At 43.4% G+C, this 19,453-nt stretch overlaps 1 protein-coding gene across 8 annotated transcripts in view; it reads left to right on the top strand.

Annotated features, from left to right (window-relative positions):
* The window catches only part of CACNA1G (calcium voltage-gated channel subunit alpha1 G), a 574,606-nt gene that overhangs the window by 543,298 nt on the left and 11,855 nt on the right, over positions 1 to 19,453 (top strand). For 6 of the 8 annotated variants that reach the window (XM_033960654.1, XM_033960655.1, XM_033960653.1 and 3 more), the window contains 2 exons: positions 13,480 to 13,614; positions 17,778 to 17,967. In XM_033960654.1, the coding sequence (XP_033816545.1) occupies positions 13,480 to 13,614; positions 17,778 to 17,967 (325 nt within the window). The remainder of the gene's footprint in view (positions 1 to 13,479; positions 13,615 to 17,777; positions 17,968 to 19,453) is intronic. The other 2 variants (XM_033960657.1, XM_033960656.1) reach the window with 1 other exon arrangement.

Here is a 19,453-nt window from a genome sequence, read left to right as displayed (position 1 = left end):
CTATAACACAAATAGAACGCTAAAGAAATTAATTATCCAAAAATCTAGAAAATAAATAAGTCTTCAAATGCCTTCTGAACTCCAAGTATGACATAGATACAAAGAATAGTTACCTAAAAGAATAGACAATGTTCAGATCAGTGAAAATCTCCTGTTTTAATGCATTTTCAATTGTGTTTATAAAACAGCCCAGTGCAAAGAATGCATAAGCTTGTGAAGACTTTTACAAGGCAGGATATATGATCCCAGTTGCAACATTGTATAAGATTCCTTTCAACATACAGGTTCAGATCAATAGTCTACCATGAGTAAGGGTCTGCGCTTTATTATTCAGAGAGAACGTTCAGGCTCACCAGGGATAAGTTCACATTATTGCATAAGCATTCATGAGTAACTGCAACAGTTATTCATATCTACAATTTTCGTTCCATGTAGAATAGCACCACCAGAGAATAAATTTTGACAGCAAATATGCTGCAGACCAAGCACAGAATGCCATATGGCTTCCTATCTAATTTACTCATGGGCTGCCGCTGAGCAGCTGGTGACTTCACGTCTATTCCATACATGACAAATCAGGAGCTTTCTGCCCAAGGCTGCTTCACTGCCACAGACTCTCTCTGTGCCTTCCTTGGGGCAACACCTACTTTGCTCTTCTCTGAGGGAGTACTGAAAAGTTCTTATTCCAACCAACTTTCTAAATTCTGAGCATTATTTTGCCACTGTAGCTGAAAAGAGTGTTATTTTATTTTGCAAAGTGCCAGTATGAGAATCGTTTTAACATTTTTCAGACCATTGATTGAACCGTGTCAACGAAAAGTGCGGAATTTTCAATTGTGGAACTCCGAGCCATCATGAAGTTCCTATTCCTGCAAAAGAAAACTCCAAAGGAAATCCGTGAATGTACGATGCAAACATTGAGTGACAAATGCCCGTCATACTCCACAGTGAAGAAGTGGTGTGCAAACTTTCAGTGTGGAGATTTCGAGACTGAAGGTGCAGCAAGGTCTGGGAGACCTCATATGATATCAACTCCCTGAAATTGTTGACCATGCTCGTGTTACCTGATTTTGGCAGATCAGCAACTATTGGCTAAAACAATTGCCGAGACACTACAGATATCCAGGGAACATGTTGAGTGTATAATCCATGAGCGACTTGGTATGCAGAAGCTGTTAACCCTTTCAGGACCAAGGGACATATTTGTCCCATAACTTTAAACTCCTATAAATTTTGATTGGGATAGTCTACAGTTCTAAATTTGATATGTACGGATTCCATAGGATACTGCCTTTATGTAAACAAACTGGTTCCGACATTCATTCATTAGCGTCGTTGCCAGATTGACGAGAAGATTCACTTGCCACACTGTCCATAAGCCAGAAGTGTGATTTTTTAAAATAAAAATAATGATATTTCACAAAAAAAATCAATTTTTTGGCATCTGCAAGCCCTTTTTACCATAAAAATGTCGTCAAAACCACAAAAATTGGCCTACGATCCTTATGGTCCTGGGCTGCTTTTACTAAGGTGCACTAACCAAGTGGGTGCCCAAATGTTTGAATGCTGATGAGAAATGACATTGAGCGGACGCTTCCAAGTTGATTTTGCAGCATTTTCAGCGAGCTGATGCCAACTTTTTGGAATGACTAGCCACTGTTGATGAAACATAGTTGCACCAATATGATCCTGAGATAAAACAACAGTCCCTGCAGTAGCAACATTCAGGTTCTCTAAAGGCCAAGGAAATTCAAGACCCAAAAGACAACAGGAAAGGTCATGGCCACGGTGTTATGGGATCAGAAAGTGTTGTCATGGCTGACTACCTTTCAATGAGCCAAACGGTTAATGCAGAATGCTATGCTGATTAAAGGAGGCATTGAAAGAAAAAAGAAGGGGGAAGCTGAGGAAAGGAGTTCTCTTTATCCAAGACATAGAAACACAGAAAGATGACGGCAGAAAAGGGCTACGGCCCATCAAGTCTGCCCACTCTTCTGACCCACCCCATCAAGTCTGAGTGCTAATGACCCAGTTCCTTAGCTCGACCCCCATAGGGATCCCACTGGATGTCCCATTTATTCTTAAAGTCGAGCACGCTGGTGGCCTTGACCACCTGCACCGGAAGTTTGTTCCAGTGATCTACTACCCTTTCTGTGAAGAAATACTTCCTGGTGTCACCATTAAATTTCCCTCCTCTGAGTTTGAGCGGGTGCCCCCTTGTGACCGAGGGTCCCCTGGGGAAGAATATATCGCTTTCCGCCTCGACACGACCTGTGATGTACTTAAATGTCTCAATCATGTCTCCCCTTTCTCTACGCTCCTCAAGAGTGTAGAGCTGTAGTTTGCCCAGTCTTTCCTCGTATGGGAGACTCTTGAGTCCGGAGACCATTCTAGTGGCCATTCGCTGGACCGATTCAGCTCGAAGCACATCTTTTTGGTAGTGTGGTCTCCAAAATTGCACACAGTATTCCAGGTGAGGTCTCACCATGGTTCTGTAAAGCGGCATTATGACTTCAGGTTTGCGGCTGATGAATCCTCTATTGATACATCCCAACATTTGCCTTGCCTTGGATGAGGCCTGCTCCACTTGTTTGGCAGCCTTCATGTTTGCACTGACGATTACTCCCAAAATGTGTGAGGGGGGTGCGCTTGCTCACAAGGCTGGCAAAACGATGGATGTTTTGATGTAGTTGGGGTTTCAGTGCATAGACCGTCCACCCTACTCACCAGATCTTGCTTCATCTGACTATTTTCTGTTTCCAAACCTTAAAAAGAGTTTGAAAGGGTGACAATTTTCAAGTGATTTGGAGGTGACTGCAGCAGCAGAGCAGTATTGCAGTGTCCAAACATCGGTATTTTTTTTATTTTTTTTGAAGGATTACAGAAACTTCAGACACGATGTGCCAAGTGCGTTGAATGTAGGGGTGAATATGTAGAATAACTTGTAAATTTCATGGCTCCACATCATTCCCTTATTGGTTGGCCTGAGAACTTTTCAGCACCCCCCCTCGTACATAATTGCCAGGATGGTAAGTTGATCTAACGTAGACACCACCATTGATGAACTCTAAAAATGGTGACCCGTCAAAAGCACGCAGGACTTTGGCGTGCTGACAATCCTGCGGCAACATTTGCGCACAGAATAAATGGGCGCTGCCGCTTCTGCCGTTCCTGTTAGCACTCTGAGAGGGAGTTGGGGGGGGACGAAAGGAAAATGGGACTTTTCAGTGTACTGGGGGGGTCCCCCACCCAAACCCCCCCAACGGGAGAGCAAACTCTTCTAAGTGTAGTCAGGGGGGTTCCCCCATACCCCCCCCTCAGAGCGCTAACGGGAACGGAGGAAGTGGAGGTGCACATTTGTCCTGTGCAATGTTGCCGTGTGATTATCTGCGTGCCAAAGTCCTGCGCGCTTTCGTTATGGAGCCCCAAAAACTATAGTATATTATTACAGAAGTAAAGGTGTTAATGAAATTTCTTGAATCCCCATAAGACAATATGAGAGATGCTGCTCTAGAGCAGTGGTTCCCAGCCCTGTCCTGGGTGCACTTTATATTCCTATTAGCATTGTTATTAAGTCTTTTGCATTTGCACTTTATATTTATTTTTTACCAATGAATTTTTGGATTGGCATCTTATATTTTTATTGGTATTGTTATTTAGTTTCTAGCTTTATCTCTGTATATTTATTTAGGTAGTGTCTTTCTCTTTATTAGCTTGGTATTAGGTTATTTATCAAGTTTTGTGACTCTTACTATATCCACCAAGTCAGTCATGGTTTCTGGCAATTAACTTTATAATTTCTGCACTTGCACTTTATAATAGTATGTAACTTGTTAGTGTCTGTACTTTATATTAGTATGTATTATTCTAGTGTTTTATATATATTATATTTATTCAGCTAGATTGAGTTGTCATGTATCAATTTATATATGTCATTTGACCAATTTATTGACCCCCTTTTTCTTTTTCCAGGAATTTGTCTTATTGTGACATTTTTTCATATACACAGTTCACTTCACACATTTTGCATTGGGTCAGTCTTTAGGGAATGTATGTTTTTTTTGTATGCCCCTATTTCCCTTCTTCCTTAGTGTTAAGTCTGGTATTTTCATTGGGAGGGTGAATTTTTTTCACAGGTAACTAATTTCATTATGGACTGTATGATGTATGAGGCAACTCTCAATTAGACTTATGTCTGGTGCTGGTCACCTCTGAGATTTTGCCTGAGCCAGAGGTTCTCGTTATCCACGTAGGGCTCATACTGATGTCCACCATTTTGAAATGTTGTTTCCTCCCATTGAGTGATTGTTTTGTCAGAATTACCACTCTAGGACTTAGGTGTTTTAGCCAATTCTTTAGTGGTGCTTTTCTGGAGGACCACTTTCAGCTGGGTTTTTGGGATAGCCCTAATAAATATGCATGAGAGAGATTTGCATATAATGGAGGTGACAGACCTACAAATCAGCCCCATGGATATTCCTTAGTGCTATCCTGAAAACTTGACTGGCTGGTGGTCCCCCAGGATAGGGTTGGGAACCATTGCTCTAGAATACAAAGACTTTGCAACGTAACCGATTGCCTTAAAATATATCCTCAGCATCTCAGTGGCAGACACGTGACTTGTCAAGCAACGAGCACAAACGAAAGTTGATAACTTTAATAGCTGTCCTTCCCTCTCTAAGCATGCACTGAAATTTGGAGGTATTACTCCATAAGAGAAGGTCATTCTTGTTGTAACATGTATGTCACACGTGTGTGTGATATGTATTGCGTGCCGTGTCCGCATTTTTATTGTCTTTCTTGTAAGCCTAAGTTTCTTTTGTGTTACCAGAAGGCTCTTTCTCTATTCTTGGCTCTCTGAACCAACCCTAACATAGTTAACTCACATAGTTACAAATTTTAAGTAGAAATGAAGGGTTCAGCAGACTGAAAATTCTGCAGTATCGTCTTCAGAAAATGCAAGGCCCGGACGGAAATGTCTCTAGCTCCTCTTCCTCGTGTGCCTTGGACAGTCCTGGAACCCACCAACGACAGCGGAGGTCCGGGATATTGTGGCTGTGCAATTTTGTTCATCAAATCGCAAAGTCTTGTGCGACGGCTCGCCGCGCACGTGTTGCGGCCTCTGCAGCCTGCCTCAGGAGCCTAAAATGTACCTTGGCTAGTCAAAACCATAAATGTTTGTGTAATGCAACCGATGATGAATCAAAACACAACCATGGAGGCCACAAATGGCGTGCGCTGCACACACCAAAAGTTAGAAAACAAGGCACTTTGTGATTTGATGAATACAATTCCACGCCCACAATATTCTGGCCCTCCGCTGTTGTTGGTTGGCTCTTGACTTGTTTGTGGAGGTCTCTTTCCTGGGTTTTTGGGGGGCTGGCTGGACAGTTCTGGTACATAAGTAAGGACAAATGAATGTACAAATGCAGAGTTGTGGTGGATCGTGACAGCAACTGATGTCACGCTTAGATTTAGATAGCAAAGTAATAATAATAATTTTATTCTTATATACCGCCATACCCAGCGAGTTCTAGGCGGTTCACATAAATTAGATTACACCAGCAAGACATGTCTAACAGCTTCCAAGGCTCCGTCCACGCACTCGGTGAGACAAGACCTCCCTAACCTGTACAGTTGGTTCCACAGCCCGTCAAGATTTCAGGAGGTCCACAGGGAACTATGCAAGAATAAAATATCCATGTACTGGGGCTCTGGTGCAAGCGAACATTCTCTTGTGTATTCCTTTTGGATATCTTGAAAACCTGAATGACTTCTTTTACAGGTTAGCACTGGGAAGCAGTTCAGCCCGGTTTTAAGGCTCAGGGCCTCTTCTGTCAAACTGTGCTAGCAGTCTGTAGCGCGGTGAGCCACGCTGAACGGCCCTTGCTGCTCCCGACGCTCATAGAGTTTACCCCCAGCAGAAGGGGGTAAATTAATGGCAGAGTAGTGGGTGATTTATTTATTTATTTTTAAAATGTATAGACCGCCAGGAATCTTAGCAGTTTCCAAAATAACACACATAAAAATATACACACGTGCTGTTGTACAATAACCCAATAAAATCATCGTAAATACCTTCATCTTGCAAATACCTCTTGTACCTCTTTTACTTGATTAGATTACTTGAGGAATTTTGGTGGAACTGTTTAAAGCAGTGGTTCCCAACCCTGTCCTGGAGGACCACCAGGCCAATCGGGTTTTCAGGATTGCCCTAATGAATATGCATGGAGTGGATTTGCATGCCTCTCACTTCAATTATATGTAAATCTCTCTCATGCATTTTCATTAAAGCTAGCTGAAAACCCGATTGGCCTGGTGGTCCTCCAGGACAGGGTTGGGAACCATTGGTTTAAAGGTTATTACAGGCCCATTAGCGACAAGTCGCTGCCCACCAATTAATGTCCAATTAGCTGTTATGACCTGGAGTTCCAACTGCTAAACCCAAACATTTGAGCCACCAAATGGGCCCATATTCATTATTCCTGTATGTCTACAAACCAGAGTACACAGGCGGAAGTGTTTCGGCCTTTTCCAAGCAAAGGCGGCCATGCTCTTTCTCGGTTTCCTTAAAACATTACCCACACATTTGATTTATTTGATAAACCAGTTAATACATAAAGTTTTAAAAACAATTAACAACAATCAACAACATGATAAAAGGAGCCCTAAGAGCAATTAAATACTAGCTAAATGCCTTAAGAGATTTGTGACCATGCTCTTCAAAAGTTGGTGTCAATCACAAGCAGTGGCTTAGCAAGGGTGTGAGGCACCTGGGACGGTGGCACCGCTCTCCCAACCCCCCACCCCGCTCCTTCCCCAATCCCGCCTGCCACACGTGCCCTCCCCCACACTCCTTCCTTGATCCCGCCTGTTGCGTGCGCCCCCTTCCTTTCTCCAGTACCTCTAGGTCAGGGCTCTCAAACTCCCTCCTTGAGGGCCGCAATCCAGTCAGGTTTTCAGGATTTCTCCCATGAATATGCATGAGATCTATGTGCATGCACTGCTTCAATGCAAATTCATTGGGGAAATCCTGAAAACCCGACTGGATTGCGGCCCTCTAGGAGGGACTTTGAGATCCCTGCTCTAGGTGAAGTTGTTGCTCATGGCGGTCAACATCATGCTCCTCGTGACCCTGTCAGCTTTCCCTCTGATGTCACTTCCTATGCACGGTACCCGGAAGTGATGTAATTGGGAGAGCTGACAGTGTCACGAAGAGCATGTTGTTGACCGCCGTGAACAACTTCAACTAGAGGTACGGGGGGAAGGGAAGGGGGGGCCTGCATGTGGAGGAGAAATGGGAAGAGGCGGGTGGGAGGGGGGCTGAGAGGAGGAGGGGTGTCGATGCCTCCATCAACATGATGCCATCAACTGCACCACTGATCACAAGACAGGACATAGGTCATATTAAAAAGGCAAAGTCAGTTTTTCTGAATGCATGGCCATTTAAATTTCTGATAGCCTAGGCGTAATATGTTCTCTGTACAGGTCATCTCTGACGCAACCGGAAGTTGCATCAGAGACGACCTTTACGGCAGCCATATGCAATTACAATGCTCCGGCTGCTGTAATAAGGTAATTTAGACTCGCGGCCACAGGGTAGGGAGGTTTGTCGGACCGGGCTTGTTATCGATATGATGGGCGGGGGGGGGAAGCTCCACGAAGGTAAGGGGCAGGGAGGGAGAAAGGGAGGAAAGGTGGAGTGGAGAGGAAAAGACGCTTAAGGGAAATGGGTAAAATAGAGGGGGGAGGATGCTGAAAGCACATGGGGAAGACAGAGGGGGGAGAAGGACGCTGACAGGACATGGGGAAGATAGGGGGGAGAAGGACGCTGAAAGCACATGGGGAAGAGAGAGTGGGGAGAAGATGCTGAAGGGAAATGGGGAAGAGAGAGTGGGGAGAAGACGCTGAAGGGAAATGGGGAAGAGAGAGTGGGGAGAAGATGCTGAAGGGAAATGGGGAAGAGAGAGTGGGGAGAAGACGCTGAAGGGAAATGGGGAAGAGAGTGTGAGGAGAAGACACTGTCAGGGAAGAAGACAGAGATGCCAGACTATGGGGGGAGCGGAGGGAAGAAGACGGGTGCCAGACCAATTTGGAAAGGAGGAGAAAGGGAGAGGCACAGTAACAGAGCAAATGGAAGACACAGAGAAAAGAGAGACAGTGGATGGAAGGAATTGAATGAGAACATGAGGAAAGCAGAAGCCAGGCAACAAAGGGAGAAAAAAGATTCTAATTTTTTTTTTTTTATGTTGCTTCAGGATAAAGTAGTATATTAGTTGTGTTGATAAAAATTTATAAACAAAGCCCTGCCAGCTGAACATCTCTTTCTCCAGTTCACCAGCCAGAACTTTGATTTATAAGGAAGGAATAAGCTAAATATTGCAGTACTGAGGCTTGAATGGATGCTGCGGGGACGGTGACGGTGATGGGGCGGTGAATGGGATGGCGATGACGGGGCGGTGAAGGGGACGGTGCAGTGACGGGGACAGATTTATTCCCCGTGTCATTCTGTAGTGCTCACGTCAAAAGCTTCCCTCTGACTCAGCTTCCTGTTTCCGCTTTTGACTGAGCACCGTGTTGCCGATCTGAAGTTCTGTTGATGCCAGGGGTAGAAGGAGTCCCATTGCCGATCTTAAGTGTCATCGCGGGGGGGGGGGGGGGATGTTGCAGATCTTGTTGCCAAAATCGGAAAGGTGAGGAAGGGAGAAAGATGGGTCTCTGGTGGATGGAGAGATTGAGAAAAGGGGGCAGATGATGAAAGTGGGGAGAGAGAAGAGGGCAGATGATGGGGAGAAAAGGATTGAATTAGGGAAATACTGGAGGGGTTGAGGGAAAGAGGTGGCGAGCAGTAGGTAGACAGTAAAAAAGAAAATTGATGAGAGGGTAGTAAGAACATAATCTATATGGATGCAGAAAATAAATTGAAAATGAAAATGAGGGAAGAAAGGGATTGCAGAAGAGAGGTGTGGGAGAGGGAAGGAGAGGAGAGAGATGCCAAATCAATGGGGGTGAAAGGAAAGATGGAAGGGGGAGGCATACAGTTTCTGGAAGGGGCATAGAAGGAGAGAAGATGCCATATAGGGAGGGGCAGAGAGATGGCAGACAGTGGATGGAAGGAAGACAGTAACAAGAAGATGAGGAAAACAGAAACCAGAGAAGACAAAGGTAGAACGAAAATTTTCTATTTATTTATTGCTTTAGGAAACATGTGTCACTGTTTCTGTGGTGTTGCATTTTATGCAGAGTCCAGCTTCTTGCTGATTCAATTTAACCTTTGTCTATGTATTTCTATTTTATCCCCCCTTTTACAAAACTGTGGAGCGTTTTTTTAGCGCCAGCCGTGGTGATAGCAGCTCTGATGCTCAGAAATCTATGAACGTCAGAGCTGTTACCACCGTGGCTAAAATCCACACTACAGTTTTGTAAAAGGGGGAGGGGTTAGTTTGTGATGACATATTCCCTACTAGGCAAAGGTGTTTTCTGTGTTCTGTGTGTTCGAAAGACATGGTTTTCTGTTAGGATTGACTGCAGGATTGATCTGTATTAGTCTGGCTTGTTTAGTTTTACAATGGGTTTATTGATGTACTGCTCACTGCAATATGTAAGATGCTGCCTTTTCCTAGGTACTCATGTGTGACGTGTGGCTTGTTACTAAAAATCATGTTTTTCGTACAGATGGGAGGGGGTGCCAAAAAATGATGGGCCCCGGGTGTCACATATGCTAGGTACGCCACTGCTGCTGGGTCAGACCAGTGGTCTATCGTGCCCAGCAGTCAGCTCCCGCAGCAGCCCTTAGGTCAAAGACCAGTGCCCTGAGTCTAGTCTTACCATATGTTCTGGTTCAGCACAAACTTGTCTAACTTTGTCTTGAATCCCTGGAGGGTGTTTTCCCCTAAACAAATTCAGCACACACCCATATTTGGATGTCAAATTTTAGTACGTTTTCTAGAATTCAAGCGATATTTCCTTCACATCAAAAACCAGCTGGAATGTTCAGCCACAACTAAGATGCAAAGAATTCACTCCTACACAGTTGTGGCCAAACTGGTTGCTGAAGCCATAAATATGAAGACGCTGAACCAAAGCAAAACTACAGTAACATTCTGCTACAATTGTAACTTTAAAAAATAAATAATTAAATCATGTTTATTGAAGGTAATTGACAAAAATATACAAAATTTGCACCACACGATTTCAAAAATAGAATACAGAATGCAGTGGCCTAGTAAGGAGGGAGTGCCAAGGGAGGGCGATCCGCCCGGGCGCCATCTTCCTCGGGGTGCTGGCACCCCTCCCCCTCTCTGCCCCCCTTCCCACTCCTCCCCCTGCCGTGCGCGCCACCCTACCCCGGTACCCTTTTAACTTCGGCGTGAGCAGCCATCAACTTGCTGTTCGCGACGGCTTCGATGCTCTCGCTGACGTCGCTTCCGGAACCTGCGCCTAGCAAGTGGCATCAGAGAGAACGCCGACGCTGATGCGGGCAGTGAGTTGGGGGCTGCTCACACCGAAGTTAAAAAGGTACGGGGGAAGGGGCATGCGTGCAAAGCAGGGGAGGATCAGGAGGGACGCCACCGCCCCGGCCGCCACTAAACCTCGCCACAACGCTGATGGAATGATAGAACAGTAAAAGGGTTCATAGACAACACCGTGAAAGACAAAGGCACGCGCCGACAACTGAGCGCAGGACGGAGGCGCACGCCAAAGAAAATTACAGTTTTAAGGGGCTCTGACGGGGGGTTTTGTTGGGGAGCCCCCCCAGTTTACTTAATAGAGATCGCGCCGGCGTTGTGGGGGGTTTGGGGGGTTGTAAGCCCCCACATTTTACTGTAAACTTAACTTTTTCCCTAAAAACAGGGAAAAGTGGTTTTCAGTAAAATGTGGGGGCTTACAACCCCCCAAACCCCCCACAATGCCGGCGCGATCTCTATTAAGTAAAGTGGGGGGGTTCCCCCCCACGCCCCCCCGTCGGAGCCCTAAAAACAGTAATTTTCTGCGGCACACGCCTCCACGCTGTGCTCAATTGTCTGCGCGCGCCTTTGTCCCGGCGCGCTTTTGACCTGACACCCAGTAAAAGTATGCAAAAACAACACCAAAATAGCATCAACCACCCAGTTATCAATTACACATCAAATCTCCCAATGGCGCCGTAATTGGCAGGCGCCTGAAAACGCAGGCCACGTGTCACTTACAGTGCCTTTTTCAGAATCGCGGCCTGCATCGAAGGTAGGCACCAGAAATGTAGGCTAGGCTTTTAAAGGCCTACACTTCTGCGCCTGCTTTCAATGTAGAATCAAGCCTCTTTTGTCATGCCGCACCACTAGGCATCAGCATAGATTCCGGTGCCGTATTTTGTAGGTGCCTTGTGGCACCTACATTTTTTTCTTGTTTTTAATGGCGCAGTCAATTACGGGCCGCTAATAGCCAATTAAAACAATTAATGTAGGGGCATTGGTAGTGGGTCTACCGGTGCCAATTTTTAGAATCTGGGTTTTAGGGGCTTATTTTCAAAGCACTTTGACGCACAAAGCACCATAGGTTTCTATGGTACTTTGTGCATCTAAGTGCTTTAAAAATGAGCCTCTTAGGGGGGAAAAATCTATGATTTGGGAATTTGAAAAATATTTGTTCATGAACCATTAAGAGTCGTTCTGTGGAACAAAAGGGAATGTGTAACATTGCGCACTCTTTAGCGTGCCTTAAATTTAGGCCCCCTTTTATCAAGCTGTGTTAAACGATTTTTTTTATCGTTGGCCGCTGCGGTTAAATTAGCAATTTGTATCTTATTTTACTGTATAATTTTAGAATTTTATAGCATAATTTTAGTATTTTTATTGTATTATTTTAGTGCCATTTACAGTACTGTATTTTTAAACGTTGTTTGTATAAAGTTATTAATGTATGTAAACCGCCTAGAACTTTGCAGTAGGGCAGTATATAAATAAATTATTATTATTATAATTATTAAAGCTCCGACGCTCATCTGAGTGATTAGAAAAACCTACAGGTTTATAGTTTATTGCTTATAGTCCGCCTTTAAACAAGTCAGATTGCAACCATACATACATAATTAAAATTAAATAACAACAATCAGGACCAATAAAAGTTATGAATTAATGTGTATAAGAGCAATCAATACGCATTAAAAAGTTCTGACACACATAAAAACATAAAAACATTAACAAAAAAAGGTTTAAAATAAACCAAAAAGAATGACCAAAAATGGGGGGGGGGGGGGGGGGTGAGAAGGAATCTAAAAACAAACATGAAAATAAACCAAAATGTTTTTCATGCTATAATATTTTAGGTCCCGTTTTATGAGGTTTGGTGAATGGTACAATGTTCATAGGACTCCTATGAGCGTCGGAGCACTTACTGCGCTAGCCCAGCTTGATAAAAGGGGAGGTTAATGATTGCATACCAAAAACACTTTTCCCCAGCAAAAGTAGAGATGAAAAATGCTGGTATACATGTCTATTCAAATTCATCTTTTAAGGGATATTATGCAGGGGTTGTTTTTTTTTTGTTTACTTCTGTTTCTACTGCCCCACACGCCTGTCTTCAAAGTGCCGATAAAACCAAGACCCAGATAAGCATGCTTTCTTATTTTATTTTTCTGTGTTTAAGAACTGATCGCTGGACTTTTTTCTATTTTGATGCTGTCACATTCTGGGCCTGCCTGCAGCCTCCTTAACAGCCCTATATTTCCCTCTTTTGCTCCTCATTTGCCTCCTAGATAAGGACGAGATGTAGCCGAGATATATTAAGGCCCAAGACTGGAAGAGTAAGCAATGCAGTTGGTGTCAACTGAGGTGCATTGGTACATCAATGCATTTCATGTCAAGACTAAGGTGCATTAACAGCACAGCGTGAGAGTTAATTTGGTGGGGGCAGGAGGTGGGTACTCAATAGTAAAATAGTAGGATCTTTGGCTTCTATACCCAATTAGTTGTTCTGGTGGTTTTAGTGATGTAGATACCTGTCCAAGAGAAACTTGAGTGGGTTGAGAAGACCTAATTTCAAAGAGCTTTCACGTAGTAATAGCATTTTGCTCAGTTATCAGTGTGACAGAAGATGTTCTGTATGCCTACACAAGTCCACTGAGCCATCCGCTCTTCCAGAATGTTTAATTCTATACTTCTAGAGCAGAGCGATTTTTCTAGAGCAGAGCGATTTTTCTAGAGCAGAGCGATTTGGGAAATTCAGCGTTGATATATGATCAGTGAATTTTTTTAAAAAGTCATTGTTTTAAATCTTTAAGCCTATGATATCAAGGAGTTTGTAAGAAAATAAATCAACCGTCACATGTTATACCTACTTTTCATGTCATAGGTGCTTGAGTACTGTAGTGGTAGCCGGGCTTCCCTGGGAAGACGTAGTAATATTTAGAGACGCAGAGCTGCCTTTTGCTTTCTTAGTTGATACATTTTTTGTTCACTGCTGTTTGCCTGGTTTCTTATCCTTGATCATCTCTTCCTTTAGATCCCTCTAGCTGAGATGGAGGCTCTGTCTCTGACGTCAGACATTCTCTCTGAACAGTCCTGGTCCCTAGCTCTGACGGACGACTCTTTGCCTGACGATACTAACACACTCTTCCTTAGCGCTCTGGAAAGCAATGTATTGACTCTGATTGCTATGTACCTGGGAGGTTTTCAGGGTTCAAAATACTGCTGCTCCCTGGCTGCTAGCACTAGGGGATAGGCAATGTAGCAGCCAGTATTCTGGGGGGGGGGGGGAGGTAACAAGAATCCATGGCATTCCTGAAGTTTAGGGATTTTGCTAGCAGGAAAAAAATAAACTATTCAGATCAGTTCACAAATTCCTTCATGTTTCCATCTCTTCTTCCCAAAAGTGTTAAAAACAATTATATACATTCACTGTATATACTTTATATAATGATGTAACGTCAGATCTGGCTTATTTAAATCCAAAAAAGAATCGTGTTCCAAGCTTGGTTGTTAATAGAAGGAGCTGGCGTGATTTTCTGGTCATTTCCCTCTGAGATTTTAATAACCCCTTTTTTTAACATAAAGAAAAAAAAGACAGAAAACTAGATTTTTGTATCAGCTAGTTGCAACCACTGCCTTACCTGTAGGGTTATGCCAACAAAAGAACTTGGCTCAGTTGAAGCATCTCTTGGAGCAACATCTGTTTGCAGAGGACTGATATTGATTAGCCACTGAGATAATGTGTATATCTGTTTTTGCTGTATCTGTTTTACTATGTATGTTTATATGTGTCCCGCTTTGGAATAAGGCGGTTTAGGCATTTTAATAAATGAAATGACCTTGGATTCCAGATTTTGGTCAGACCTATATGCCCTGCACTTTAGGCTTTTCAGAAACCCTAGAATTAGACTAATCTGACACTGTCGAGCATAAATGGGTAACAGTCATATGGCACTGGAGATTTAACCACTCTTTAGCGAAGCAGGCGGGTTCAAGGGCCTCATTTGTCTAGTGCATTTGTGTACCTTAAGATTTAGAGGGTCCGGGGCAGCAAATAGCTCTCTACGAGCTGGTTCCAGAGTGGCAATGGAAGAGTGTGTCGAAGTAAGCTGTTCTTCCTCTCTCATCACGTAGAGTTTGATATTACCACGTGCAGTAGATTATTTGTAAATCATATATGCTGATATAATCTCTAATTGCAAAATTTCAGGATTTCCCCAATGAATATGCATGAGATCTATTTGCATGTGGTGCTTTCATTGCATATTCATTGAGGAAATCCTGAAAACCTGACTGGATTGCGGCCCTCGAGGAGGGACTTTGACACCCCTGGTGTATATTAAACCTCTAAGCTTTAGAAGAAAGAAAACTACTGGGTATATGAACCGGAACGACATGATTGATACAGCCGATATAGTCGAAGCATGTCGGAAGAATTAGCCCCCAACCCACACAATGACAGCACGCAGATAAGCGCCGTATAACTTTGCAAAGTGGTATACAGTTTGAAATAATCAAATATATCGAATCACTGAATATATGAGAAGTTTCACTTGATGTTTTATACTAAACTAAAAAAAGCTGACCGATGATGAGTGCGACACATAAGGTTCAACAAGAGTTGATGTAGAATGCAGTGCGAGATTCCCATTGGCGCAATGACCACACAGAAAGCACATTCTGAAGATGCAGCTTAGAGGTTTAATATACACCAGGGGTGTCAAAGTCCCTCCTCGAGGGCCGCAATCCAGTCGGGTTTTCAGGATTTCCCCAATGAACATGCATGAGATCTATTAGCATGCAATGAAAGCACCACATGCAAATAGATCTCATGCATATTCATTGGGGAAATCCTGAAAACCCGACTGGATTGCGGCCCTCACGGAGGGACTTTGACACCCCTGATCTACACCTTCAAATTTGTAATTAGAGGTTACATTATCACATATGATTTGTGGATTTGTTTGAGGATAGTATATAGCCATTACAATTGCAGCGGTAGATTATATGTAAGCACAAAACGATTACCTTCCAGTTGCACTTTTCTGCTGAAAATTTGTTACCACCACCAATAAAATCTATTCCCCCCCCTTATTAGATTACACACATCATTGCATACTAATACATACAAAGCAAGTGTCACATGGCTATGTCATGGCCTACAGAAACACCAGGGCAGAGGTCAAGAGAGCAAAGAGCGGGACAGGACACAGTCGGTATATGTATTTTGAGCCCTGATGTAGCCTCTTCTTTGTCGAACGTTATCTGTGTTTTAGTTGCTACAGAGAGGCGTTCACTTGTGTGTCTGTGCACTAGACATGTTTTTGCTCTTCATTCCCATCCCCCATCTCGTTTTCTCTGTTATCTATACCATCTTCTGGGTGTTTGTTGTTCTATTTTTGCCATGTTTCTTGTCCTCTGACTTGATCCATCCAAAAGATTGTTAAAATCGTTCATTCGGATAGTTGTGTACGTAGCACCTCTCTCTTAAAATCATGACAGTATTTCACATCATGCTTCATGGTACAGTTTATTAAAAATGTCTGGTATTTAAAAAAAAAAAAGTACCCTTTCTTCATTTTTATTTAAATGCTTATTATTGGAAAATGAAGAGACCGAACAGAAACAAAAGGAAGATGGAGAGCAAGGAAGAGGGGGTTACCTCTGTAACTTTGCCAAAAAATAGAAGCGCTTGCCCCATGAACACATGACTGTGTGCACAGAATTTAGGAAAGGTTTACTTTCAAAAAATCATAAGACGAGGCTGAGCAAGCATTCTGCTCTTAACATCTGAACTTACATTCTACTATTTTGAACCATCACCATTATATAGGGTGCTCACAAAAACACTCCTTGATTTTAAATGGTTAAAAAAATCAAATCTTATTGGAATATGTTTATAATTAAGATGACAGCAAATAAAAGTCCCAAAAAGCACAGTTAGCCAGATTTTACACAATCGCTTAAAATTTCACCCTTATAAGATGCAAATTGGTGCAGAAGTTACAACCTTCAGACAATGCAACGCAACAAAACGACCAGGTATTCCTCAAGTGGCCTCTGAGATCACCGGACATGATTGTGGCTTTTTCCTTTGGGGGTACGTGAAAGACAGAGTGTACGTACCTCCACGACCTGCAACCATGGATGATCTGCAGGAACGCATCACTGAAGCTATAAACGCGATCACGCCGGATATGCTTCGGAGAGTCTGGTCCGAGCTCAATTATCACATCGATGTTTGCCGAGTAACAGGTGGGGGCGCACATCGAGTGCATGTGATCAAGAGATACCATCTGAAACTGTAGCCTCAAAGGTGAAAGAATATTCCAATCAATTTTGGTTTTGTAACCATTTAAAATCAAGGAATGTTTTTGTGGGCACCCTGTAGGAAGCAGATTGCAATCAGGGACTATTAACAATTTCCCTGAACTAGTCATCAAAATGACATTTTCCAAACCAGAGAAAATGGGGCACGATCCAGATTTGGGACTCTCGACACAAGCCACGACCGAATCATTGCTACATCTATTGGGTGAAACTTCAGATGTCGGTTCCAACTTTAAGTTCACAATGTTATTTATCTAAAGAGACAGCAGCCCTAGCGTAAAACTTCCTCCACTCAGGCTGATTGCCCACACACCATCCTCTTTTTTTTTCCTTTTTTTCAACTACTTTCCAGGTCTTAAGTTCTTCTCTAAAAGGTCACAGATGATACACTCTAATTTGGACTATTACAAATTTTGCTATTGGAAAGAAAGAAGGATGCCGAGCGTACAAGATTCTGCCCAAAACGGTAGGGTACGAGAGAAAAAGACGCAAATATCCGGGATCTTACAAGTGGTCACGCACTATAGCTGGCACTGTGGCAAGCGTAACTAAAGAGGGCGCATGACCACCTCGAATCAAGACGTCAGAACAGGGTGTAAATGGAGGATCGACCTGTTAATTCAATTCAGCCTTTTCAGAAGCAACCATACCAGTAACAAATTTATAACCACAGCTAACACACAGAACATATTCAGACAGAGTCCTTGAGGCATGATGGTCTGTTTCATTCTTGTCTTCCTAGAAGTAGCCATGGTTCGTGCGTAGCCTGGAGCTTTTCTCTGTCTCTTTGTATTGCGTGTGCTATATACTGTTGTGAGTTCAGAATGCATTAGTGTTAGAAGAGCCTTTCCATTATGTATATCCTTTCGTTCACGTGTTTTAATTTTCTTCAGTGTTGTCTTGTGGCAAATCTGCATGTCTGTGGTTACCCCCTACACTTAAAGGCCACTGTCTTGTGTCTTGCGGTCTTAATTCTCTGAACTTTGTATTTTGTTCTTTTAGAATGAACTCTCACCAAAGGATGATGCCACCGAGGTACCTCAAGAAGACAGCTTGCTGACCGTGAGGAAACCGAACGTAGGTCGGACTCACTCGTTGCCCAATGACAGCTATATGATGCAGACCCTGGACTCCGGTCCTTGTGCCAGCTGTCAAGCGGAAAGGAGCAAGGGCTATCCTAAATCTCAATCAGGTGCTGTTACCGAAGCAATAAACATCTCAAAGACACACATACACACTTATACATACATGTTACTACTATTAATTATTTCTATAGTGCTACCAGACACACGCAGCGCTGCAAGGAGTCACATAGAGTAAGAAAACAGTCCCTGCTCGAAAGAGCTTACAATCTTAACAGGCAGGACAGACAAACAGGATGTCATGGATACAGTCAAAGGGAACGGTTAATCAGCTGGCTGGGTTGGAGGGCAAAAGGGAGAACAGGACAGGACACAAGCCATTGTGACATCACTGAGGAGGTTGGCTCTTATTGGTGGAAGAGCTATTATGACATCACAAGCTCAGCTCTGCTTCCCAAAGACAAATAGGATGTCATGGATACAATTAAGGGGAACGGTTAATCAGCGGGCTGGGTTGGAGGGCAGAGGAGTAGGGTTAAGGATTGAAAGCTATATCAAAAAGGTGGGTCTTCAGTCTGCCTTTAAACAAGGGAAGGGGCTTGACGGACAAACTCGGGTAATTTATTCCAGGCATAGGGGGCAGCTAGATGAAAGGAACGAAGTCTGGAATTGGCAGAGGAGGAGAAGGGTAATGCAAGGAGTGACTTATCTGAGGAACGGAGTTCTCTGGGAGGTGTATAAGGAGAGAGAAGTGAGGAGAGATATTGAGGGGCAGCAGAATGAACACACTTGTAGGTCAGCAATAGGAGCTTGAACTGTATGCGAAGGTGGATAGGGAGCCAGTGAAGTGATTTAAGGAGAGGGATGACATGAGCGTAGTGAGGTTGGTAGAAGATGAGTCGTGCAGCAGAGTTTTACACAGATTGAAAGGGGGAGAGGCGACACTGCGAGAGACCAGTTAGGAGTAGATTGCAGTAATCTAAGCGTGAGGCTCGGGTCAAAAGCATTGAGGGTCTCACTGGCTTCTCAACTTTTTAAAACATGACTTTCCACCAAGCTGAGTGCAAGGAAAATAGCAAAGCAAGGGAAAGAATTCATTGGGTAAGCATTCTGGAAGATCCACTATTAACTAGTTAATTGTCTCTTAAATTATTTAACCTCACTTTTTTAATTTTTTATTATTTTTTTCTATTGTTTTTTTTCTTTCTTTCTTTTTTTAAATAATAACCTACAGTCCTCCCTGTTCGGTCTCTCTTTGACGGCTTTACTGTAGGTATTCCACAATGCTTTGTATGAGAGGTAGTAGTCTTCCAGGATAGAGGAAGGATGGCCGGAGAAGAAATGAACACTCCCAGGACTGGTTTAACCATTTAGTACTAGGCGGACACCTAGGATAGCAGCTACTATGGGGGAAGAGCAACCAAGAACAGTTGCAAGACAATAGATTCGGACAACCATACTGACGCAAAGCAGATACATACTCGTAGTTTCACTTTCAGGAAGCTTGGGCAAGAAATTGGCTTTTAGCAATTGGCCCCTATGTTTGTGCAAACAAAGCAAAAGTTTCATAGTTTCAAGGTACGATATCCAATTATG

Source organism: Geotrypetes seraphini, chromosome 10 (genome assembly GCF_902459505.1).
Source record: "Geotrypetes seraphini chromosome 10, aGeoSer1.1, whole genome shotgun sequence".
NCBI lineage: Eukaryota > Metazoa > Chordata > Amphibia > Gymnophiona > Dermophiidae > Geotrypetes > Geotrypetes seraphini.
Note: the sequence above shows the minus strand (reverse complement) of the source record. Positions and strands in the feature narration are given on the sequence as shown.